This window comes from Dermacentor variabilis, chromosome 4 (genome assembly GCF_050947875.1).
Source record: "Dermacentor variabilis isolate Ectoservices chromosome 4, ASM5094787v1, whole genome shotgun sequence".
Lineage (NCBI taxonomy): Eukaryota > Metazoa > Arthropoda > Arachnida > Ixodida > Ixodidae > Dermacentor > Dermacentor variabilis.
In genome coordinates, this window is record NC_134571.1 from 228,044,074 (window position 1) to 228,071,866 (window position 27,793).

General features: G+C 46.9%; 1 protein-coding gene across 12 annotated transcripts in view; it reads right to left on the reverse strand.

Moving 5' to 3' along the window:
- The window catches only part of LOC142580151 (uncharacterized), a 750,235-nt gene that overhangs the window by 703,543 nt on the left and 18,899 nt on the right, over positions 1–27,793 (reverse strand). For all 12 annotated transcript variants that reach the window (XR_012827590.1, XM_075690998.1, XM_075691004.1 and 9 more), the window contains exon 3: positions 6,854–7,074. Coding sequence is in view for 11 of the 12 variants with exons in the window: in XM_075690998.1 (XP_075547113.1) it covers positions 6,854–7,074 (221 nt within the window). In the remaining variant the exon portion in view is untranslated. The remainder of the gene's footprint in view (positions 1–6,853; positions 7,075–27,793) is intronic.

Genomic DNA, 27,793 nt, shown 5'->3' on the forward strand with positions numbered 1-27,793 from the left:
TACATTTAATTTCTTTTCTCGTTCTTGTTACCTGCTATTTTCGGAAATAACTCTTGGCAGCGATTGTATTAATAATAGTGGGTTGTTTCTATGCATCCCCGTATGCGTGGAGCGCTTTGTCTTCTCACACACGATCAGTGCAATATATTTTCAGTGTGCGGGCAGCGACAGGAGCGAGTGGTGCCTGAGCATGAATTTTGCACAATGACAGTCTTTTTCACAGCCCTAAATATGAGATACTGCAACAGTGAGGCCGAAATATCAAAGGTGGTGACAAATATTTGGATGATGCCACTGTAATCTGCGAGTGGCACTTCGAGGTGTGCTATAGCCAGCCGGAATGCCACACGATGTGCCTCAGTCGACAAACGATGGGGTGCCATTAACAATCTTCCCCAATGTTCCAGAGTATGAATGAAAGCCTGTTACTTGGAAAAGAAAAGAGTGCAACCTGTGTGAACAAGCACCAGCAAGAGTTGCGAAAAGACGAAATATTAGTTCAGATTAGCCAATGCTAGCTTATAGCACCCACGTGACGGTTCTAGTGATGCTGGCATCACCAGTAAATTCAAAGAGTTGAATACCCCATCACCCCCGATGAAAGTTAACTTTTTAAAGCAAGGAAATGTTATTGAGAACATCGGCACCAATTTTTCTAGACTTCCAAGATGTACTTATTGGAGTACTTACTGCCAGGTTTACTGCAATTTGGCGTTGTAATAATGGGCAAAGGTTACCTTTGCTGTCGCTTATTTTTCTGCATTTCGAGTAATAATCAACACTTACGCAGAATAAATGTGTCAAGTAAGATATTTCACAGTAATTGCAATTTTTGAAAGGTTTGGTAAGAAAACTGTACCGCACTTATAATTATCTTTTTCGTGAGCACGTCACTGAAGTTTGTAGAAGAAAAATAAGTATACACAAATTTGTACTCTTAATTTAATGCTCTCAAACATTCAATATTCGGCTGTAACGATCAATGGTGCCCCTTTCAAGTGCAGAAAGACCAAAAGTGCACAGCCAAACAAGCGCAAATGGCCACATTCTGTCGCTCCAGTGCGGCCTCGCGACAAACGTTCCGATGGAGGCACCAACTAAAAAGGAAAAAAGACACAAAAACGTTCGGCGGCTGCCGGAAGTCGGTCAGAGATCAATCGTCGCGACGGCTGGTGAGCGTCCGAGGCACTCCCGCCACTTCCGCCGGCGATTATAGCCGGGTAGCTGGTGGGAGTCACATTTTTGGGCGCCGAGGGGCGAGCGTGCGACACCGGGCATATTTCGTCGCCTGGACGCCAGTTTTCCGCTCCACGTATCCCAGGCTTCACGGGCTATGAGCTCTGTTCCAGACTGGACAATGCAGTGGCATTGTCTCCAGTTGACCGCCACGTTCCTGGTGCGTTGCAGCCGGGGGAACCTGTCTGGGTAAAGAACTTCGGATGAGGCGAGCCATGGATCCCAGCCCAAATCACGTCATCAGACGGCACTCACATGGTGAACGCCGATGGTCCAGAGGGGGAGAACATTCATCGACACAGCGACCAGATCAAGCCACGAGTGGGGAGCATGACCTGGACGATGGAGCCTGTGATCCTGAGTGCCAAGAAGGAACTGCCAGCCCCCAAGTAGTTGAGACATCAGGGCAGGGGCCAAGAATACGCGAGGCTGCCCCGAGCACCCAGACGCCAGCGCTGCGCCAGTCAGGCCGGAAACGAAAACCCCCAGACCGCTATGTACCGTAGGGTGAACGAGATGCTACATCGGGATGACGTCACGCCAGCTTACGGTAACAGTTATCGCCGCGGTTCCTCCTCCTCACACTCCCTCTCTAACAGTCTAGCACAACGCCTATATTAACACGCATCAAAGCAATAAACGTTGTCTTGGCGCAGCCACCACTGTGTATGGCACGGATTCATCACTCACGTTTAGGCACTGTCTTGCATTTGAAGACGACATAGGGTGGGAGCTTGCGTCCATCTGCCGTGCACGACAACATGACAGTAACTCGCGTTTTCTCGTGGCCAGTGGACCGGACATAAACTTGTTTAGAGCCCTTTTCGTGCACGGTGACGAGCGATGGCATGTCCAGATAAACCAGCATTTGGTGAGCATTGCCAATTCACCCTAGCTGGAAGTTCTTAGACTTGCACAGTGAAATAACGAGGCGCTGGAAAGCCACAAGCAGCTCTTCAAACGATTCGGGCAGCTTTTGCGAAATTGATGTTTGGTAGCGCAAGGAAAATCCAGCACGGCACATGTAGCAATAAATCCAGTGCTTGCTCGCTTTGAAGGTGGAGCTCGGTAGCCCCTTTTCTCTGGCAAGCTCCTTAGCTTTTTCCTGCATAAGCTCTATGCTCACAGCTAGATGCGCAACTCGCTGTTGGCATACGAACTCCGTCACGGCCAGTTCGATTTCCGGGAAGGTCCTGCTCATTGGGCCACGAAAGCTTCTTTGCATTCTGGTGCATGCGAAAAGGGCTTCCTTCTGTAGACGACATCGGCGAATGCTTGCCCCGTTGAGGCCAAACTGCCTCCCAGCCGCACAGTTGCCGATGTCCTGTGCGGCTCAAATAACCTTTCTCTTGAAAGCAGCCAAGTACTGTTTTCGTGGTCCGGACATCTTGGTCCTTCAATGCGGAATAAAAAAGATGCACTTCGCGAAGCGTGGTTTGCACGTGTGCTGCCAAGGTGCGCACTCAACAATAAAGAAACGATGCTGTAGCTGCGCATCAATAACGAAACCAAGCCGTAGCCATGCAGCAATAACGAAGTCAAGCCATAGCCACGTAGCAATAAAGAAACCAAAACTTCTAGCCCAAATTTCTGACTGAAATTTTTGTTTGGATCCGCATATAGTGCGAAATGAAAATTTGGGATGCTAATAATAGGAAAAAAAACTTGTATTATATGTGGGTTTTTACGGTACTTCGTGTATGATTCACCGCGTAACATTGCTGTGTTGAGGCTACGCTGACTTTCGGGAACCGGCATTATGCAACGCATTGTACTTTCCTAGCTTCGAAGCCGATCGCGGAGATTGCAAAGGTGGAGATGGTGCCATTGCTGACTGCGGCGAATTCTTTTGATGAAAGAAGACGGCACCAAATGCAAGAAGCTTAATAGCGAACGTCGAAGCAGCTAGGCCTAGCGTTGCCGTGGTGGTGGCCACGGCTACCTGCGGATCTGCATGCAAGAGCACCGGCTCGAGACGGCGAGGGAATCAAAATGGCGGCAATAGTGGCTTTGATTAATGCTGTTTTGGACCTACGGTTATGGCAGAAAGTCTGGAAAATCGGACACCAAAGGGTTCTTGAGTCCGAAATTTCACACATCCTTATTACATTGACTATGGGGTACGTGGTGATGCCGCGAAGCCGTTCGAATTATCGGGCATGTCCCAAAAATCGGGCGTTCGGAAAATTGGTCGTTGCCTGTACACTGGCAACTCCTCCAACCGACGACACATCGTCAAAAACAATTCGTTACGATTCCTCTCTGTTACTCGAGCCAGCATTACTGCGGCTTTCGTTTTTTTTTTCAATGAAGTTACAGCTAATTTGCCCTGATAGAAGCACAAATTCCCAGAGTTTTCCCTAAAATCACTGAGAATTCCCAGTTTTCCCAGTTGGTACACACTCTGCATGTCCAAGGTTTCGTTTTGAGTGAGGGCAGGTTGGCCGTGAGCCTTCAGAACATCCGTCAGCATTTGGGATTGCGCCGTCGATCGCAACCAAGGTTTCGTCCGCAGAGGACACAGCAAGCAATAGGCTGTGTGCCTTCAGAACTGCATGATTGCCACCCATCCATGACTGCATCGACAGTGACCACGGTTTCGTTCACAGCAACTGTAGTGAGCAATAGTTTCATTTTGACTCAGTGCCATGCCGCAGCCCCCACACTGGCATAAAATTCACTGGCCACATTGCAATAGACGACGACCTGTTGCTGACCAGCTCACTGGTGAAAAAGTAATCAGGATGTGCACGCAGTAGCGAAAAGCATGTCTTGGATGAAGACACAGGTTTTGCACTACAGCTGCAATGCGAAAGAAGCTGCTGCGACCGCTAGTCAATGGCAGGATGACAAGAATTGTGGCTTCCGAACTGCTTTTGTGCTAAGTAGAAACAGGATTTGCAGATTTATTCCGTAAATAAAATCATGTTAATGTATTAACCAATTTTTTATAGTTCTCCTGGTACCCTCAATAATTTCACATTCAGTTAATTTGGACTTTTTTCTTGGTTCCGCCAAATACGAATCAACAAGGTTTTACTGTATTGAGGTTCACATACATGGTGTTCCATGGAGAAGCTAAATATATTGCTATATCGAGAATTTCGCTACATTGAAGTTCGTTATATCGTTTAACTACTGACATTGCTATATGATTAGTAGGCACCATGGATATAGCACTGTAGAGTCGTGGTGATACGGTCATGCCTGATACAAGTTTTTAGATTATACAAATTTTAAAGAGTCTCGGCCCAATTTTATTAGCTTACAACAGGATAAATTTCAAATGTTGCAAACTACTTTTCGCGCCATGGTGGATGACACGAACAATCGAGCTGCTGCACAATCCCTGGCGAAGCCACTGGTAACGCCAGCTGCTCTAATCACATTCTTATTGCCAGGGCAACCTCTGTCTCTTGACTATCATACTTGACCTACCATATTTACCCGTATTTACCCAATTCTAACGCGCCCATAAATCTAACGTGCACTCTAGTTTCTTGGGCTTCAAATAAGAAAATAAAAGCACAGCTGAATGTACCACACATCTGATTTATAAGATAAAAATACAGCATGCCCCCACGTTCCCAGCTAGAACAAAAGAAGACATGCAGAATTTACCTTCAAAGAACATAAAATTTTTTTTAATGAGCTTCAACAATGAAAGTGCCACGTCATGTTCACCATTGGCCACGAATACCAAGCATACAGACACGGTAATCTCGAGTGATCGGTTTTAGAGATACTACTGTTACTTTTACGAGACTATGCACCAGACTTGTCAAAAGTGTGCTACCAACAGCATTCCTGGCACCATGTGCAAAGAGCAAGCTTGGCACAGCACCAGAAACACTGGCAGCCAATTACACCAGCACGTCGAGTGCTGAGCTGCACAAAATTTTGCACAAGTGATTATGTCCAAAAGTTATTGGCCAAAAATACCACACAAGATTATAGTCGAGCACTAAGTGATACCGACAGCAACCTTCACAAAATCATGCTCTGTTGCCACTTCGTGATGACGATGACACTGCATTCGATGGCTATGATGGTAGCCTGTTGCCAATGAAGCAAACGCGCTTTTGGTTTAGTATTCGACTGTAACATGCTGGCAATTTTCAGACCCATTTTCGCGGAAGAAAGGTGCGCATTAGATTCAGGAAAATAGGGTACCTCATGCTCGACTCCAACCCTGGTCCCAAGGTGCTTACAGAACCACGCAACTCGTCTTTCTACTTTCAATATACAGTAAAAGCTCGTAAATTCACCACTCATTAATTCAACATTTCGGGTAATTCGAAGTGGCCACCACGGTCCGTCCAACAGTATACTGAAAGCAATATGTAACGCATCCCGCTAATTAACCCTGAAATCCGCACCGCCACCGATAATTTGAACTTCACGCCATTGTGGATGGGGAGAGTGCTAGTGCACAAGAGCATGTTGGCGATGCTGGCTTCACTGTGCTGGCCTCATTGCTTTGCTCTTTCCATCTGTGGACCATTGTTTAGGCCCGAATGGAGAGAGATGCACTTGCGCGAGACCAGGCTCGGCCAACACCTCTGTTGCAGGTTGGTTTTCTCCCTCTCTATGTACCTTCAAGATAAGAACATGGGCGTGGCACTGCGTGTTATTTATTTTTCTTTCTTCTTTCATATAATGTCCTAGAGGCTATGCTCATTCTCTACGAGGTGTTCTGCCGAGAAGCGACACCAGGTAATGTCTAAAAAATGGCAGCTATGACGTTTATCGGCGCTCACAGTACCAAAAAAGCATGGCTTTTGATAATCATGGCTATTATTCGAAGGAAAGCATTGCTTCGATACGTGTTTGGACGCCAGTGCAGCAACGATAATACAACGGAGACCAACACTGCACCAGGTTGTGGTGTGTTTCGCAAATGCATTTTAGAGCGCAGCCCTTGTTCCTGCGGCGAGCGTCGGTGGCGCAAAGGCGACATTTTGGGAACGGGTCGCTTGCAGCCAGTCAGGCTATGCCACTTATGCTGCACCAGCTGAAATGCCATCCCCTCTAGATGCGCGCACCGTACCTGTGAGCGCTGCTTTCTTCGAAGCACGCATAGAACGATCCCCAACCTGCGCACCGCTTTGAACGGCTGTCTGCGACCATTGATGAAGCAGCATGGGCACCTGTTTTTCTCCACGCCATGCATTGCGGGTCGGGCCGACGAATGCGTGGATGGAGCAAGAGCTATCTTAATTAACGTCAAGAACGCCGGACCGCATTGGCCACATCTGGTTACGTTGGCTGGGCCAGTGCTTCGAATTATATATGTGCCTTAACTGAGCAATCTTTTTTTCTGACTTTCATTATTATGAATTTAGCATAATACAAATTTTCGTAGCATCCCCACAGAATTCGAATTAACAAGGTTTTACTGCATTAAAATAGTTACTGGCAGCCCAAATAACAAAAAAACAAGCACATATTTCGTGCAAGTTTTCTGATAGAAGAACTGTATCAATTACTCGATCCACTGAGGCAGTCAAAACCCAGATCAACACTGCTGGTGCAATAGCATCGTACAATGCCGTCCATGTTGAGCCAAAGCTATAGGCACCTGAACCTGTCGTGTGCCAGTGGATGCCAAGCCCACCTGACAGTGCTTGCCTCCTCCTCCTGTTGAGTAGGGGCGGTGGTAGTGGCAGGCGCCGCTGTGGTCATCAGGGTGCCTTCGGTGCTGACGGGAGCAAATACCAATGGTGCAGCAGCCACTTGGTTGCTTCCTTCGAGCTGCAGTGGTTGCAGCTGACCCAGCACCAGCTGGGAGCCACCACCCACCAAAGCCTCCCCAAGCAGAACAGGCTGGCCATCCTCCTGGACACAGGGACCGACCACAACTTATACCAACCGTTCCACTCATTTCACACAAGGCTATTTACACTTTGCACATTTTGATACTAGGGACTCCTACACTGGCTTCATGAGTGGAGGTAGTGCAAGATGTTGCCATTATCTATAACTTGTGTAGAGAAAGTCTATAACATGTGAAGGGAAACCTACATGAAGCCATTTTTATAGCAGTAGTGTGGTATCAAAACTACATTCTGAAACACAGTTTCGATGTGTACAGATACCAGATGAGAAGCAACCAGGCTGGTGTTGCAAATGCATGGCACCATTTTGTCCATGAGTGTCGGTGCTGGCATGGTGACGATAGCCACTTTGCTATCAAAGCACGAACCTTACACAACAAAAAGAGTAAGATACTTTGAGGTTATGGTCGAGCAGATGTAACATCAATAATAGCAAAAATGCAATCGTTCCTCCTTGATGTTGTTGTTGAGTTTAATGGCGCATAAGCAACTAAGGCTATCGTGCGCCAACCACAACGTATAATGTATAAAAAAAGCTGGGCACCCTCGAAGAGTCCTTTTCTGATAGAGGGCCCCGAGGATTCCAACAAATTAAATAACCGCCTCAGCCTTCTTCTCAGACATGACAAAGTGGATGAGGTGTGTCACTGGATGTAAAGGAGAACAAGGTCGGGCTTTAGAATTTTTCAAGAAAACCGGCTTTTTCTAAAAAGCTAAAAACATGAATTGTCTCAACCAGTGCATCTTCCCTTAAAATCAATGAAGGATGAAAAGGAATGTGTTCACTGTAAAATGGCATCAAATATTTTTTTATCAATGTCTGAAGTTGTTTGCATGAGAGTAATATGTGGGTTACTGTAAGTTCATCTCCACATTTGTCATAAACAGGCTTGTCTTTTTTTGACAGCAAGAAATTGTGGGTAAGGTGTGCGTGTCCAATGCAGAGGCAACATAAGACAACTTCGATAAACCGTTCTTGGTGTGAACATGACTTCCCCTCTTCTACGATGGGTTTTACAAGGCGTAGCTTATTGTTCGTTTGATTGTTCCATGTGGACTGCCATTTTTCTTTCAGTTTATGGCATATTAATTTCATGCAGTCTCTGTAAAGAATTCTTATGTTTTTGATTTTTCTTATATCGAGCTTTCGCTGCACACTCATCTGCTTTCTTATTGCCACAGATTCCTACATGGCTCGGCATCCAGCAAAATCTGATGTTTTGTTCCCCACTTGTGGCTCTTATGTTGTGTAGGATGTCCCTGATTATTGACAGAACTGCATTCCTAGGCTGAAGTGCTGTAAGTATGCTTAGTGAGTCTGTGTAAATGATGTTTTCAATGTTTTCATTTATTATTCTTTCCACAGCCATAGAAATTGCATAACTGTCTGCAGTGAGAACGGATGCACATTGGGGCAGCCGTACTACACTTCACCAGATATTCTGTATGACAGCACTTCCCACATAGTGTGCAGCTTTGGAACCACTGGTATAAAATGCAGTATATTCCCCTATTTTTTCTTTAGAGCTAAATATTCTTGCAATATATGTTCTTGCGGCGTTAGTTTTTTCCAGAAATCGTGTTATTGAGAAGTCACAAACAGAAGGCAAGCAGTAACAGGGAGGCAGTGGACCGGGTTTCTGGGAAATATTAGGCAGGGTGTCTGTTACATCTAACTCTTGGAATTTCTCTTCAAAACGGAGGAGTGGTCTGGTAGCCTGGGGTGTTTATGAATAGTATTCTAGATGGGCACTTGGTAACTATTGGGTAACAAATACGTTTTGGCAGAGAACGGATTTTTAGAGCGTTGAGCATGTGAGCATGCTTCTGTCTGCAAGTGGGGGTTCGTTAGTTTCTACATACAAACTAGTTACGGCCAACGTCCCGTAAGCACCAGTTGAGAAGCGTAAACCTCAATTGTGTACCGAGTCCAATCGTTTTCAAATATGATGATCTGGCAGAGCCATACACTATACACCCATCGTCCAAGGAGAGGCATATGATGGAGCGATAAATTCGTAGAAGGCATGCCGTGAAAGGTCTTTAAGTATGTTGAGTGCTCTAGAGGCCTTGTTTTTCAGTGTTTATGTGAGGTAGGAAAGTAAGTCATTTGTCAAAAGTAATGCCTAGGAATTTGTGCTCGTTCTTTACTGGAAGTTCGGATTCATTAATATGTAGGGTGGGATCAGTCTGTAAACCTTGTTTCAGTGAGAACATAACAGCCACTGTTTTCTGTGGAGAAAGCTGGAATCCATTTTTATCTGCCCATTTGCTAGTTTATTTATTGTTAACTGTGCTTGCCTCTCACATGCTGATACGTTTGAGGATGTGCAGGTTGGAGATCATCAACGTAAACTGAATACATAATGGATTTCGCAATTATTTGTCCTAGGGAATTCATTTTTACAATAAAAAGGGTTGTACTTAAGATACACCCTTGTGGTACCCCATTCTCCTGAATGAAGTTCTTTGAGAGAGTTGAACCGAGGCGTACGTGGAAGGAACGGTTCCTCCTTGATTTCAGGCCTTCAACCAATTCACCGCTCTGTTTGATTGGAGCATTTATCTACCGCAACGTCATTTTCCAACGAGCAGAAGACGCAATGGGCGACGGAGAACGCCGACGCGCGTTCCTCGACAACGAAGACGACCGAGGTGGATACTGCGGGAGTGGCCGCCGATCCCATCGTCGCCGATTTTCCCTCCCAACAACGAGAGGTAGACACTCCGACAGGGGAAAGGATGGAGGAAGATGCTGCCCCGAACATTTACGACGACAAAACTGACGACGACACAGGTGGCTGTTGGAAGACAGTCATATATAAGCGACGCAACCATCAAACGCGCGCTAAGACGCAACCCTCCGAGAACATCTTGGGCATTCCGGACGCCTCCCCGCCTACCGTACGCAAGTGCATTCGGAATCAGAACCTGCCGCAACTTCCTTTGCACGATGAAAAGATAATTCTGCGGCCTCACGGAGGACTTTGTCTCGATAAGTGGACGCGCCCAGAACTCGCCAGTGCTCTATGGAGTGCTGCCGGCTTGACCACCGAGGATCGTCAGGACATCATATTCCGACTGCGACCTCAGCAGAACTTGGCAATCATCAGCACACCGCAGTCACACGTAGCCGACGCATTGTACAAGGTGAGGGAGCTGAACCTTGGTCAGCGGGTCTATCCCATCACGACATATTTTGCGGCCCCAGACAACTCATGCAAGGGAATTGTTCCTGGCCTTTTGCCCGGTACATCGTCATCCAAGCTAGTGGATGAGCTTGTGGCTCCTGGAACTCAAATACTTCAAGCACGAATGATGGGTCAAACCAACGTTGCGTTGGTAACATTTGAAGGACTTAAAGTGCCTCGCTACGTGCGTTTCTATGGTGCCGAACTCCGCTGCTACCCCCATCGACCCCGCCAACTGGTTTGCAAGATATGTCACAAGCTCGGCCATTGGGCTGATTACTGTCCTACGCCGCACGTGGTCATTTGCACAACGTGCGGGACTGACAACCCCACCCCGTCACATCCGTGCAACCCACACTGCAGATCTTGTGACGGCACCCACCCTACAGCGAATCCAAACTGCCCGTGGCGTGCTAGGCAGACACTGAACAAAGCTTGGGTGTGGAAAGCTCTCGAGAAAGAGCAGTGTGAACTCCAACCCTCCAGCGACCCGACCACTACCACAGATACGGCGGAGACCCGAACGTCGCGCGCCCCAACGAAGGAGACCAGAAAAGTCTGGTGGGAGACCCGTTCGAGCTCCCGTCGCAAGTTCCGGACCCGCTCCAAGTCTCGGTGCCGATCCCGCGAGGCATCGGTGCGCCTCCCAGAGAAGCGCCCTCCTTCCCCATCTTCCCGGCAACCCTACAAGAAGGCCCTGCAGACCAACGCCCCAGCCAAGGTGACCCTGGTCCCTTCAGGGGTGCAGTGGACCCCGGAGAAGAAAACAGCAATGGAGGCGCCTCGGGAGGTAGGTCGGGCGAAGGGTACCCCACAGCTCGCTCCGCCCAGCAAATCTCTCCCTACCCCTTCCCCTATTACCAATTCGTTACCAAATCCCAATCCTCTAATAGAAATAGCCTGCCTACGTCGTGACATGGAGGCGCACTGTGAGCGCCTACAAAAACAAATGGACGCGCTGGTGGCAGACATGAGCACTAGTATGCAGGCGGCTCTGGACAGGATAGAACGCCAAATGGAGGCCCTTCAAATAGGGATCATGGAGCAAGCAAAATCATGTATAGAGTGCACTTTCGCACGCATGCAAGTTCCTGAGCTTAGCGGTAACAACGAAAGTGCGCTTTCCGACCAAGGCTCTCGGCCGCAACCTTCAAATGTGGGCACCCGGCGCCCGCATCCCTATGCACGACGGCCTGCTTCCTCTCACGATGATGATGGCGCCGCGTAATGCGGAGCAACTAGTGGTGTGGCAGTGGAATTGTAGGGGATTCCGCCGAAAAAGAGGTTCCCTGCAGCAGTATATCACCACATCCACGAACCCTCCCCATGTCATCCTCTTACAGGAAGTCAATTGCACCCCTTCTTTATCCGGCTACAGCACGCTCTCGGGTGTCTCTCCTCTTGTGGGCGCCCTAGTTTCGAAACATGTTACATGTCACATGCATACCACGAACATTGACATTCCTCACCAAATATTCGAAATAATTACGTAAGGTAAACGCAGCGAGAGTCTGTTTATACTCAATGCATACAGTTCCCCCCGTTCGCGAACGCACTGTTTTCAGCACCTATTAACAGAATTTGGTAGGTTTGGACGGGTTTGTGTGATGGCCGGCGACTTTAACGCTCCGCATACTGCATGGGGTTACGTTAAATCGCAGGCTAAAGGGACCTGCTTATGGAATGCCATCTGTAACATGAGATACATACTCCTTACCGACCCAGAGCACCCCACTCGGATGGGCAACAGCGTATCTCGTGACACCTGCCCTGACCTTACCTTCGTGCGCAATACTGGCCCAGTCGTTGCGCACGGGCCTTTAGAGGAGCACCTTGGTAGTGACCACTACATTGTGGCGACCACCTTGTCATTACGGGGTGCGCGCAGGCCCGAGCGAAATGTGCGTATAACGGATTGGGCGAAATTCAGGGAACGTCGCCAGGACCCACCTGAGCGCCAAGGGTACGAACGCTGGCTTGACTCTCTCGCACAAGATCTAGAGGCCACCACGAGCACACTGCGCACCACAACCGAGACACCAGACATAGACCCGCATTTACTTCATCTTTGGAACGCCCGCAGAGGGTTGACACGACGATGGAAACGGCAACGCCTCAACCGCAAACTCAGGAAACGTATACAGTCGAACCCGACTATATCGAACCCGTTTACATCGAATTATTCTATATATCGAACAATTTATGGACACGATATAGTTACAATGAGTATATATCGCAAAAATTACGCTTACATCGAACAAAAATAGCAGCGACAACCGATATATCGAACGTCAAGCGGCGGAAAGTGCCCCCGGAAGTTGGCTTTCCCTCGCGGTGGCGGAGAAAACTCGGCTGCGCGGCTCCATCCAACCGCTCTCCCTACCGTGACCGCGCCCGACCGCGCTGCTTCGGACGAGCCAACGGCACCCCCCCTGCAAAAAATGATCCTGGCCCGCCCACAGCGCTTGCTCAGACAGCCAATCAGATGCTCTCGTGCCCTCGTCATGCAAGATGGCGAAAGTGCGCCTTGTCTCGCTGTCGTTGTGTGCGCCTTGTAGGCCTTCCCTTGCAGTGTTGCCGTGATGAAGCGGAAGAATTTGCCTTTCGTCGTGAAGCTCGCAATCATAAATCGTGTCGAACGCGGTGAGAAGTCGGATGTCCCCGCAGAGCACAAGATTCCGAAGAGCACTCTCGGCACGATCTTGAAGAATAAGGGGAGATTAGGGCTAAAGCGTCCTAACTCGCGACCCGTACGCACGGCCGTGTACGAGTGGTTAATCTGAAATTGCTTCAGCCGTGCCGACTTCCGCGTGCTCGGTGATGACCGTAAATTCTGATGAATGCGACGAAGCCGTCGCCAGTGTTGCCGAAGTTTGGAGCGAACTATCAGAATTTTCGGAAGCTGTTGACGAATCAACGGTGGATGAGTTTGTGAGCGCAAATGATGTGTCGCGACCACGGGAGAGCCCGAAAACGAAGACTACATTGCCAACATCGTACCGAGCACAAGTGAAAGTGGGCACAATGAGGAAAGCAACGACGGTCCTTGGCCCACATCCTCCGAAGTGATTGGTACGCTCGCACTAGTCCGGTGCTTCTGCGCGAATGCGGAAAGTTGCGGCCTCAGCTGCTCCGACTCCTCAATGTGGAAAAGTGCGTGCGTCGCAGGCAGCGAAATTGCCAAAGCACAAGAAAATGCAGGACTGTTTCGTGCGAAACTAAGCTAGTTTAATCAATAAAGTGATTTTATAAATGGTATGTGCTTTTATGACATCGAATTATTTAGCAGGCTTATATCGAATTATGCTCTATATCGAACTGATAGGCGTTTTTTTGCGAGTTCGATATAGCCGGGTTCGACTGTAGATCAAATTACACGGGAATGTCAGGAGTATGCAGACATCCTTACGAGGAATAACTGGCGAGGATTTTGCGATCGCCTCTCAGGCACATTGAGCACAGCAAAAACGTGGTCGATTCTTCGCTCACTCACAGATCCCACCACAACAAAGGGAAAAACATTTCAACAGCTGCACATCCTAATGCACGAGTACAGGGACGATGTCTCGACACTCCTCAGGGAGCTAGAGAAGCATTTCATACCCACGGGCCCGCCGCCGCAGTACCCTGACTATCCTTATGTAGGCGAGGCAAACGAATTGCTAGATGCAGACATCACATCTGACGAGGTGCGAGTGGTCCTACAAGACCTACGCCGCAACACGGCACTGGGAGCCGACCACATCCGATTCGCCACCCTTTGTAACCTCAGTGACGCGGATATTAACCACCTCACGCATATCTTCAATGATTGCTGGCGCAAGGGCATGCTTCCCCAAGCATGGCGACACGCCGACATCACACTGATCCCCAAACCGGGCAAGCCTGTTAAGGTTGAAAACTTACGACCCATCTCCCTAACATCCTGCATTGGTAAGCTCATGGAGCATGTACTTTTGCGGCGTCTGCAGCACTTCCTCGAAGAAAAATCATTCTTTTCTAACTCTCAATTCGGATATCGGGCTCATCTGTCTGCTAAAGATGTGCTTTTACAATTGCGGGAGGAGGTCATAGGACCTCCGTTGTCCACCCAAACGAGAGCACTCATAGCCTTAGACCTAAAAGGGGCATTCGATAATGTTGAACATCGACCTCATCCTTCGCAATGTTGCACATTCACACTGTGGAATTCGTATGTACAACTATATCCGCGCATTTCTTCGAGATCGCACAGCCACCGTAGGAATGGGACCGCATCGATCCAGTACGATTCGCCTTGTAGGACGTGGGACACCCCAGGGCTCAGTTCTTTCACCTACTCTATTCAATATCGCGCTCGCAGGGCTCCCCCGACTACTCGACCAGATCCCTGATGTCGCCCTCGCTATTTATACGGACGACATTACTATCTGGTCGACACGGGGTTCCGACGGAGCTATCCAGGACCGACTGCAGCAAACAGTCGATACAGTTTCCGAGTACGCGAGAAAATGCGGCTTAAGATGTGCTCCGGAAAAGTCGGAGCTCATAATCATTCGCCCCCGGAGCCGTTCCTCTACTCCCCCTATCACTGTGCATGTGAGTGGCACACCAATACCACAGGTTAATCGTGCTCGTATCCTCGGCCTACACATCCAAGCGGATGGCAGGTCAAACTACACTGTTTCCCTTCTATCCAGACAGATTGAGAAAATTCTGGCCATGGTCTCCGCTCGGGCCTTCGAGAAGAGGACCTGCTCCGCTTGGTGGAGGCATGCGTGTTCAGCCGCCTTACATACCATCTCCCATTTCAGCGGTTGACCCAAGCGCAACTACTTCACATAGACGCAATGATTCGCAAAGCGACGAAGCTGGCCCATGGCCTCCCAGACTATACTTTCACACACCGTCTCCTTAACTTAGGGACACATAACACACTAGGCGAGCTGCTAGAGGCACATTGGGTCAGCCATCGCCAGCGCCTCCTACTCACTCCTACTGGCTGCCATCTTCTCACATGGCTAGGATACTCTGTCCCACCCCTTGAGTCTGAAACCCGTCCAACGATCTTGTCGTCAGCGATACGCCAAGCACTAAGTATTCATCCATTGCCACGTAATATGCACCCCGAGCATGACAAAGGGCGGCGCAAAGCCCGTGTACGATACATCAGCCGCATGCTTGCAAACATCCCGGAAACACACACTTTATACACGGACACATCACACACTCAAGAGGGCTATACCTCGGTAGTTTTGGATGGCACCGAATCCCTGAGAGACTCTGCTGCAATGCGCGGAACAAATGCCGCTTACGGAGAAATTCTCAGTGTTGCTCTTGCAATTCGATACACCATCCGTGTTCCTGAGGAAGTGCATATATTAACGGACTCGCAACAGGCATGCCAGGCGTTCCTATCAGGACATGGCATCCCGAGAGCGGCGCACCAAATTCTCAAACAGATCCCGCAAAATATACTAACCGCACCTCCCCGCATCCACTTACTCTGGACCCCTGGTCATACCTCGCTGCCGGGTAACGAACTTGCCCGAGAAATTTCCCTCCAGGCGACTCGGCGTGGTGAGGCGACTAGTTCAGAGTGGGGGGATCCCTTGCTCCGTTATAAAGACATACTCCGTCATTATACACGCATTCATCGCACCCACGCCACACCACCGCCGTCCTTCTCGCGAGAGGAAGCAGTGGCATTACGCCAGTTACAAACCGCAACTTTTCCTAATCTTGTCTCTCTCAATAAATTCTACCCACACTGTTATGCAGATCGTTGCCCTGGCTGTGGCAGCTCGCCCACAATCTTCCACGTCACGATTGAGTGCACTGCAAACCTCTTTCCTCCCTTGCCAACTCTCCTTTACCCCTTACGCAACAAAGAGCTGTGGGACGATGCCCTCCGCGACGGACCTCCCGAGGTCCTCCGAGCTGTGACACAACGGGCTGGAAACATCGCCGGAATCGTCTTAGGGACCCTGGACTGAGGGTTCCTCCCACACTGCTCTCGCCATTCAGATATTATTAATAAAGATGTTTTACTCTCTCTCCTTGATGTCATGTGCAATATTACTAGGCGTAGAGTTGAGGAAAACTAGTGCGTCTATAAAAAATAAATTGGGTTCTTTAGTTCAGCGCTTCATACTACAGCGAAAGAGAATTGCTAACCCACGGTCGTCCTGGTTTATTGCTGCTCTAAAAGAGCTTTCAAACAAAAAGAAAGTTTTCTCGTCTCACTAAGCAAAGCAATAACCCTAGTCACTGGACTGCCTATTTTCAAGGAAACATGCAGTAAAATAACATCGAGCATGCAAAGGATTTGTTTAACACTACTTTGCCGGAAATGTTGCAAACTAACTCATGCAATTAATAAAGGGCAAATCAGACATCCACACATTCGTAGCAATTGGTACAACTGCTATGATTGATACTAATTACTTCTCTCCACCTTGCAGGTTTCTGCAGAACTATTACGTATAAGGGTTGAAATCTGAGCCAGTTGGTACATACTTGAACGAAAAAAACCAGTCAAAAACACAAAGGACAAGAGGAGCGGTTCACACCACAACGGTATACGCGGCAATGCACTTGACTTGATTAGGTCATATCTCGGTCATAGAAAGCAGTTTGTACAAGTCAATAGCTTTAAATCTGAAGTTCGGTCAGTCAATGTAGGTGTACCCCAGGGCAGTATTTTAGGGCCCCTCCTCTTCAACACCTTTATTAACGATTTAGTAAACATTGATGTTGATACGTGTTACGTAATCTATGCTGATAACACTACGTTATTTTTTTCATCTAACCGCCCTGCCGAATTGATTATAAGAGCTAATGCAGTTTTGAATAAACTATACGCATGGTCATTTGACAACGGTTTGACTATCAATTCGCATAAAACTAAGGCGGTGTTATTTCGCGCTAAGAACACGCAAATTACTCTAGAGGAAGATTTGCTAATGAACAATTCTAAAATTGAACTTGTACGCTCGGTAAAATCACTAGGTGTATTTTTTATCATACTATGACGTGGCAGAGCCATATAGATTTTCTTGCTAGTAAGCTTTCACAAGTCACTGGAATATTTTATTCCTTGAACTATCTTCCTCGCTCTATTAAGTGCTTGTTATACAATTCACTTTTTCTCAGCCATTTAAATTATTGTTGTTCTGTCTGGGCTACCACTTCAGACACAAATATCAACAGGCTGTACATGGTGCAAAAGAAGGCTCTTCGCGGTATTTGCAATAAACCATACGATTTCCCTTCAGCTTATTTATTTCATAAACTTAACACACCGAAAGTACAGGCCCTTTTAAAGTATCGTTTAGTGCTTGCGTATAAAAATGAACAGAAAAAGAACATAAACTACATTACTTTTATGGCTAACTTAAAACTACACGAAACTCCATACAGCACAAGAAAGTCAGAGTACTGGCACGTACCAAAATCGTGCACAAACTATGGATCACAAATGCTGTGCTCTAGGCTACCTCGGTTATTAAACGATCTTATTGTTAATGAAATAGATATTGCAACTTATTCTCCTCCTGATATTCTTGATTTTTTCTCTCATATGTGAGTTGTACAATGCCTATGTGCTTTTGAAGTGCAGTGAGATTTTGTGTTTTTGCTTGCTTGCTTGCTCACATCTTGCTTTTGTTGCATTTTCTTCCTCGCCTGATTTGCGATGCGTATGCATGATATGTTGTAGTTAAAAAATTAAATTATGGGGTTTTACGTGCCAAAACCACTTTCTGATTATGAGGCACGCCGTAGTGGAGGACTCCGGAAATTTCGACCACCTGGGGTTCTTTAACGTGCACCTAAATCTAAGTACACGGGTGTTTTCGCATTTCGCCCCCATCGAAATACGGCCACTGTGGCCGAAATTCGATCCCGCGATCTTGTGCTCAGCAGCCCAACACCATAGCCACTGAGCAACCACGGCGGGTGATATGTTGTAGTGCTTGAATATGTAAGTACTTGGGAAAACTGTATTTCCGCTTTGCTGCTCCCTTATTTTTTTGTACTATGGGTATTTGGGGTGGTCAAGCTGCTACGAGCAGCTTTTTTCCTCACTTTACCCTCGCAAAGCTGTATTTAGTTTTTGTGGAAATAAAGCATACATACATACCTACAGGGCATACACCTGGAGGCTTACGAAAAGGGTTCTACTTAAATTGAGGACGACCCAACGAGGTATGGAAAGAAGAATGATGGGTGTAACATTAAGGGATAAGAAAAGAGCAGATTGGGTGAGGGAACAAACGCGAGTTAATGACATCTTAGTTGAAATCAAGAAAAAGAAATGGGGCATGGGCAGTACATGTAATGAGGAGGGAAGAAACCGATGGCCATTAAGGGTTACGGACTGGATCCCAAGGGAAGGGAAGTGTAGCAGGGGGCGGCAGAAAGTTAGGTGGGCGGATGAGATTAAGAAGTTTGCAGGGACGACATGGCCACAATTAGTACATGACCGGGGTTGTTGGAGAAGTATGGGAGAGGCCTTTGCCCTGCAGTGGGCGTGACCAGGATGATGATGATGAATGAACACGATTGCATCATGAATGCAGCCCCAACTTTGCTCTGGAAAATTTGTATTTTTGTTTTCCTTCGCACAATATTGGCACTACCAACTTTGCTCCTGTGCAGTCCCACAATCGAACGGCTGCACCCTAGTTTTCCAGAGAGACTATAACCTTTTACTCTTGCACATGTGTTTAAAGCAAGCACACTTAATCTCAATGCCCGTCACGGAGTTGGAAATAATGATGTCACATGAGAAATGCCGAGATCACGTAAATGAAATTCTGCAGCTAACTTATGTAGGCTGCACATCCACACTAGTGGCAAGCATGTTGTGGTTGGCACACCGGCTGTGGTCTTGATTACTAAGAAGCCGATGGCAAACACTGACAGTAAGCATGTGGTAAGAACAGGCTGTTCGCTTTGGACAAGACAAAAAGAGCAGCCAAGATAATCCTCAGCCTGTTCTTACTGCAACCGTGCAGACTCGAGAGAAAAAACAAAACTGCAATTGGCTCTCTGTAACAGTTAGTTTACACAGTTTACAGACTTTGATGAAATACAGGAGCACACAATGCACAGCCAGGCGAGACATGCATGGGAGAGTCAGAGTGAAGAATGGGCAGCCCTGGTCAGTGTAGTAGTGAGCATAGCCGGGCATAGTGTCGAATTTGCATGGCTAGCTCTTCTGCCCCCATCTTTGGTTTCACTGTGTGCCTGGGCCCTAAGTCAAGCGGGACAGAGAGTTTATGTGCTCACAAAACAGAAATGCTGATAAGGCACCAATAAACTTTGACATGCCGATGAACAGCTCAGCCGAGGAAAGAGATGCACACAGCGTGGTTGTCAGAACAACAGATGCGAAAAAGCAGCAGACGGCTAGAAGCGGCTGCGAGGCAAACTGTTGTGGAGCAACGATGTGGATGAAGCGGCCAGCGACCTCGACGACAAGTCTGGATGTTCCAATCCAAAGTCAAGTGGAAAAAAACTCTGCTACAGTTTGCAAATAGTATAGGAGTTTTTACAGCAAGATTATCAATGCATTTTTCAAATCAGACTCATTTTATTTTTCAATTTTTGTTCTAAAAAAGTTACCGTAATATTTACCCTGCATAATAAACACACCCTCTAAGTTTACTTCAGTGTTTTGGGAGAAAAAAGTGCATTCACTACGCGAGTATATATGGCACATCAAATATATTGAAAATGATCGAAGTAGGCTCCTGTTATCCTGTACAATACTTTTGCTCAATCTTTAGAGTGCTCTACAATTCCCGGTGATTGGAAGGTAAGGAAAGTGGTTACTGTCCATAAGTCAGGTAATGCACATCGTCTTGATAATCACAGACAGAGATTTAATTTTACAGGCGCATACATTTATTCTAATTTATTTGAATTTCTAGAACAACTATTTCTTCACTAACTCCCAGCATGGTTTCAGGAAAATGTCCTGTGAAACACAGCTATTAGCTTTTAATAATGGTCCCTTTATCCATAACGACACCAGCTCTGACCCTGATTGCTTATCCTTGGACTTTGCTAAAGCTTTTGATAGGGTGGTGCATGACTTACTTCTTAAATTAAGCAAACTTAACACGGTGTCCATGTTTGAAGTTTATTGTGGTCTTTTTAGAATACTTTGCATTTTTACACTTTTTGGTGCCGAACAATATATTTAAAGGGTCCCAAACAATATTAATACGTGAAGAAACACTTTAAATGGCAACAATAGGTAACAAGGATATTTCAAGCTGAATAAAATTGCAAGTACGAACCAACACAAACACGTAATATGGCATAATATTGTTACGGGGATGTTGGGAGTGTAGAAAGACAGTATTTACAATATATATACAAGATGAGTCAGAGTAATAAGGGTGGCTAACCACCAACAACATGCAGCAGCCAGCGTCTCATGATCTTCTTCCTCTCTCTTCTTTCATCCTTCCGTAACAATGTCAAATGGTCATTGTTATCTAACAATATAAGCATAAGTGATGTGACAAGTTGATGAAATTAATACAGAAGGAGCTCATTATATATATATTTTTTTAATATTTGGGGTTTTACGTGCCAAAACCACTTTCTGATTATGAGGCACGCCGTAGTGGAGGACTCCGGAAATTTTGACCACCTGGGGTTCTTTAACGTGCACCTAAATCTAAGCACACGGGTGTTTTCGCATTTCGCCCCCATCGAAATGCGGCCGCCGTGACCGGGATTCGATCCCGCGACCTCGTGCTCAGCAGCCCAACACCATAGCCACTGAGCAACCACGGCGGGTCATTATATATATATATATATATATATATATATATATATATATATATATATATATATAGGTTGGGAATCAGTCAAGGGTTGTATGAAACTTAGCTACAAATTATTATGGAATGAATGAATTTATATGGAGTGAATTCTTTACCTGTGCCGGGATAGAGTGATGAGATGGGGCTACCTTTACATTAGTATAAAGGCTATGTTAGTATTAATGCTAGTTTGCTAAATTCACATCATCTTTCAGCAACCTTTCTTGCAATCCACAAGAGTTGCAATCTTCCTTGGTGCATACATGTTGACTATGTTACTAACAAGGCAAACCACATGCTGGGTTACCTACGACAATTTTTCCCGATCACCTTCATCAGCAGAACTATACCTATACAAAATGCTCGTTCACCCTAAATTATATTACGCATGTGAATCTCTATGGGACGCCAAGAACGCTACACTTTCAGCAATTACTGGATCCACTCAAAATCGCGTAGCTCATTTCATTCTATGCTTTTCATTTCATTAACCCCGGCGGCAGAAGCACCGTCCCGGTGCGTCTCAATATCGGTGATAACAGGCGAGTAATAATTTGATTCAGTCGAAACCTCAGCAGTCATGGAGGCATTACAGAATCAGGGTGTAGATGAGCCATATGTAAAAATACTGGAAGATATCTATAGCGGCTCCACAGCCACCGTAGTCCTCCATAAAGCAAGCAACAAAATCCCAATAAAGAAAGGGGTCAGGCAGGGAGATACGATATCTCCAATGCTATTCACAGCGTGTTTACAGGAGGTATTCAGAGACCTGGATTGGGAAGAATTGGGGATAAAAGTTAATGGAGAATACCTTAGTAACTTGCGATTCGCTGATGATATTGCCTTGCTTAGTAACTCAGGGGACCAATTGCAATGCATGCTCACTGACCTGGAGAGGCAAAGCAGAAGAGTGGGTCTAAAAATTAATCTGCAGAAAACTAAAGTAATGCTTAACAGTCTCGGGAGAGAACAGCAATTTACAATAGGCAGCGAGGCACTGGAAGTCGTAAGGGAATACATCTACTTAGGGCAGGTAGTGACGGCGGATCCGGATCATGAGACGGAAATAATCCGAAGAATAAGAATGGGCTGGGGTGCGTTTGGCAGGCATTCCCAAATCATGAACAGCAGGTTGCCATTATCCCTCAAGAGAAAAGTATATAATAGCTGTGTCTTACCAGTACTCACCTACGGGGCAGAAACCTGGAGGCTTACTAAAAGGGTTCTATTCAAATTGAGGACGACACAACGAGCTATGGAAAGAAGAATGATAGGTGTAACGTTAAGGGATAAGAAAAGAGCAGATTGGGTGAGGGAACAAACGCGAGTTAATGACATCTTAGTTGAAATCAAGAAAAAGAAATGGGCATGGGCAGGACATGTAATGAGGAGGGAAGATAACCGATGGTCATTAAGGGTTACGGACTGGATCCCAAGGGAAGGGAAGCGTAGCAGGAGGCGGCAGAAAGTTAGGTGGGCGGATGAGATTAAGAAGTTTGCAGGGACGGCATGGCCACAATTAGTACATGACCGGAGTTGTTGGAGGAGTATTGGAGAGGCCTTTGCCCTGCAGTGGGCGTAACCAGGCTGATGATGATGATGATGATGAATATGGCTTGAGGCGTGCGACATGCACAAAGTCGGTGGAATTCGGGGCAGACGAGGCACTGGTACTGGCTGGGGCGATTTCATACGTAAGTGGAGTCACGGCATGCAGCACTCGATATGGGCCTGTGTACCGAGAACCCAAGCAGACGTCAACTAAAGAGGCCATGCCGTGGTCATCTCACGCAGCATTGCAACAGATATGCCTAGGGGTAGAACTTCCTTTGTCATGCCAAAATTGACGACTGGGAGTCATATCGAGCACAGGAAAAGATAGCAAATCGACGAAAATCAAGGCTTTAGGCGGCAGCCAGACGAAGGCAGTTGTACTAAAGTTGTTCAGCAGTTCGGCACGAATATGCACGAGTAGAAGATGTTCGAGGCAAAGGGTACCGGCAGAACAGTCGATCAAAGCTGAATGCGCCATAAGAAAGTAGAGTCCGAGGATCAGGCAATGGGCACAATTGGTCAGCACTGTAAAAAGAACAGGAACATGGTGGTCGGCGATACTGATACGGGAAGTACACATTCCAGTGACGTCAACAGTGTCACCATCGGCCACACATACGGCTCAAGTAGTAGGAGGCGTGAGAACTTTCTTCAGTCGATGATGGAGGTTACAACTCATTATGGACACCTGGGCTCCAGTACCTATTAATGCCATCAAAGGGACACCGTCGACATGAACATCAAGTAAGTTCTGGTCCGTTGGGAGCATCAGTGAGGGATTTCTACACGACAAAGTTAATGCAGCACTACCCCCAGGAGCTGCATGGCATGGTTTTCCGTCCAGGAGGGTCCATAATTGGTCGGTGACGAATAGCGGCGTGGCTGGGGCGACGGGGACCAACAGGTCTGAGGTGACGGCGAGTGAGCACGACTGTCATCGACAGATACACCTGAGGTAGGAGGCATACGGCGAGGAAAGTAACAGCACAGGTCGGCATATGGGCGAGCAGACGGGGAAAAGAAGCTCGAATCAACGACGTCCAGCAGGTGCTGCAGTGGCGAGCAACAAGGCCACTGAGGAGGCAACAGAAGCAAATGGGGTTGTCGTCCGGAGTTCTCCACTGGGTAGGGTTGCAGTATCTGGGAGGGGAATATTGATCGCTGCGAGGCGTAGGTATCGGCACCGGTTGGGTGTCAGGTCGGCAGACGGAGCAGGCAGCAGAAAAACCAAGGTTGGCAAATTCTTGTTGCACAAGTGCCTGAATGAGAGAGATCGCTCGGGCCGGTTGGTCAGTGGTGAGGTCAAGTGGGCATGGATAGAACGGTGCAGGACTTGTAGCCTCGATCTCGCGATGAACAATAGGGTGACACGCTCATTTAAGGGTGGTGAAGCAGTAAAGTCGATGCAAGACGACGTCGCAGCCGCGTTAGGGAGCCGGGAGAACTGTGGAATGTCGCGGAGGCATTCCTTGACAATGACGTCAATGGTGGACACATTGTTGAAGACCAACAAGTTGAATGCGTCGTCCGAGATCCCCTTAAGTACGTGGCTGACTTTGTCAACCTCGGCCATTTTGTCGTCGACTTTTCGGCAAGCGAGCACTTCTTGTATGTACGAGACATATGATTCAGTAGAAAAGTGAACTCGGGTAGCAAGTTCTTTTCTAGCAGCCAGCTGCCGACCGGTGGGGTTTCCAAAGAGGTCGATGAGCTTCTCCTTGACAGCATCCCAGCTAGAGATCTCATCCTCGTGTGTCCGGAACCAAACACGAGGAGTTCCGCCCAAGTAGAAGAGGTCATTCGCTAGCATAATGGTAGGGTCCCAGCGGTTGTTTCGGCTAACACGCTTATACAGGCTGAGCCAGTCATCAACGTCAACATTATCTTGGCCGGAGAATATGCCAGGATTGCAGGGATTGGTAACCATAACGTAGGTGTAAAGCAGTGATTTGGGCTTGTTGGTAAGACATCGTAGGTGGTTGTCAGGGTCGCAGGAGGAGATGCAGACGAGGTGCCGTCACCGGGAGCCATTGTGGAAAGCAGGACAGTGCGGCCGCTGTGAAGCTCAGTGGCAAGGACGGGGAACGGTGCCTTCCACCGAAATGTTATGCGAAGGAAGGAATAAGAACTGGGGACTATTTACAAAGTGCACTTACAAAGGATAATGCAGCACTAGCCAGTTCAGCCGACAGCTCAAGAACCAGAGAGCATGCGTCGTCTTCGTCGGGGTGCCCGCGTGCATTGGCCACGAGGAACATGCAATATGCATGTATCAAATACACAGATAGCGAAGGTTTGCTGCTGAGTCGGGCAGCAAAGCGCTGGTGTGACCGTGTGTTACAGACAGCCACAGAGGAAGGTGAGCTAATCCATGTAGACAAAATTATCACACTCACAGATACTGTGCGCTATTTCAGACTGCGCTGTAGTATACGCATTCAGAAGTTGACTTCGTGCGTATTTGTGATGTATCTCGCTGCAGTTTGTCCAGCTTTGTTGCTGAAACTTGTACATTTAGCTTCGGGCAATGTGAAAAGTCAGGTACTTTTTGTCTTCTTATGCAGAAGATGCGCAGTCTGCTCTGATTGGCTACAGTCAGCCAAGTATAGCACATGACGTCACAGCCTCTGCCCAGCACTACACTCACTTGCACAAAGTGTAGGTAGGCTTACTACATTTATTCTACTTACCAATTTATTTGTTGGAGTACCCACAGTGCCCTAATGGCATGACAGTAAGGGCGAAAAACAAAGAAAAGAATCAAGGTTACTATTGGCAGTATTCTAAAATAATCGCACATCCAGAAATCGTACTCGGAAGAAAGATGAAAATTTGGAGGATACTTTAGCTTAGCCTTAAGAGTGGAACGCAATAGCATTCAAAGATTCCTGACTGCTTCTCATGCTTCCCGGCAACTGCAGTGTATGTAACCATAATATTTAGTGGGAAACGCTAGCGGCGAATGCTATGCACGAAGGCAGACTTTCCGGTCAAAACACGGCCTCTTGCGGAGGCCACAATGTGGTGGAGGTGAGTGCCATCTGGAAGTCTTTCAAAGAAGCAGGCACACTGCTCTGTGGACTTTTTATGCGCCGGCATGCGCAAATGGCAGACGTTGTCTATCTCCGGTCTGCTTCGTAGAAACGCTGGAAAAGAGGTTTGTTTGAGTTTCTGCGTAACAGAATTGTTTTCTCGTATATTCAAATTACAATCTGAGAGCGGTCATGTCTGTAGGTTCTGCTTAAGTCGGAGTTTTTGATTTTTCCACGTATTTTCGCTTGAGAAATTTAATTAATTCAGTGAATTCCTTGCATCACATGCATATTTAGTCCCTCGGAAAAGCTCATGCGGCCTGTTGTACGTTTCCTCGTTAACAATGACCTTGGAATTCTGCAGTTCGATAAGGAAGGTGGGTTTGTTGTCCTCCCGAATACTTCGTTCAGTAAGAAAGCCAAAGAAGCTTTGAACAAAAACTTCAAGGCAGTGTGAGTAAAACCAGAAAAAGTGAAAAAAAAAATAAGTGCTTTCGAGCTGCTAAAGAGGCTTAACCTGAAGTTAGAAAAGACTTAAGAGCAATGATGATGTGCTTTCCGCATTTTTAACTGCAAAAAACGCACAAGCCTGAATGCCCTATGAGAACCATAGTAACAGAAGAAGGCTCACGGCAGAAGCCTGTTGGAAGATTCTTGCAACATTCCTTGAATGCACTAGCTACTGGGGACCCTTTCAACATTGACAGTTCAAACGTAGTGATCGACGCCTTGAGATCGGGAGCGCTAACAGCGAATACGGCCTTTTCTGTGGACATTGAAGAACTGTATTATTCTATTCCACATTAAGAACTTTTTGTGGCACTGCTGGAAGCTATTGAATGCCAAGGAGAGACTTCTTTTCAAGGTAGTTGCAGCCTCTCGACTGAGAGTTTTATGGAACTGTTATTTTTTTACTTGTCGGCAACTTTTGTTAAATTCAATGGCAAGGTGCTTTTACAGAAGAATGGTATATGTACAGGGTCAAGTGTTGCGCCGGTACTGTGCGGTATTCTCTCAGCGAAATTCAACAAGTCTCTTTCGGATGCCATTACCGATTACCGTGTTGCCCGCGTGTTAAGGTATGTTGATGATTTCCTTGTTCTCTTAAATATCAGACAAAGTGATTGTCTCATTCATATCATTTGCAGTATCTTACCAGCTTTTCAGCATTGCTCTCGACATCTTAGTTTCACCCACGAAGCACCACAAGAAATTTACATCAGGTTTTTAGATTTGACTCTAACCTTTCATACTCAAGGTCACATTTACTAGGCTTAGAATTCAAGAACTAAAAAGACGTTGCTACCGTACCAATCTGCTCACTCGAAACTGGTCAAGCGTGAAATAGCCTTTTTGTGCTTGTCGAATGCACTAGAAAAGAGTTGTATGCATCTAATGCAAGACAGAGCAGCCCAGCAAGAGAGGAGACTGTTAGCGGCAGGCTATCCAAAAACTTTGATCACTGCAGTGGCTGAATTTGTGTACAAGCGTTTGAAAATGAAAAATGGGGGATCACGAAGTGTGAGACAAAATAAAAAAAGAACTTTGTATGTACATGGCATTTCACACACATTGAAAAAGGTAGCAGCAAAAAACAACGTCTGTTTGGTATGTTCTGCACCGTGTAAGCTTGCAAAAACTTTGCACGAGGGTCTCGCAGCACAGTTCACGAAATAGTACGTGCAATACCAAGCATGTCGTGAAGCACCGCATGTGCGACACATGTGTAGTGTACAGTATTCCTTTGAAATGTGCTAGAGATTACATAGGACAAACTGGTCGCTGTGTGAATGATCGGATGCGTGAGCATGCAAATGTAGTACCCAAAGGCACAGGAGGTAATCTTCCGCTGCATTGTAAGAAGTGAGGTTGTAATCCCTTCTTCAGTGACATTTCAATCTTGGGGAAGGCTAAGACTCAGCAGGAAAGAAAGCTGATTGAAGCCCATCGCATCTATAAACTTGGCCCCGAAAAGTGTAAGCGCGCCATCTGTGTTCCTTACCAAGAAAGAGCTTTTATTTCTTGATAAGTGTAGACGTGTATAGATAAAGTGTTGACCGTGTTTTTGTTTTGTTGTGCCTTGCGCATGTTCAGTACGGACTTGGGGGACATCGTTT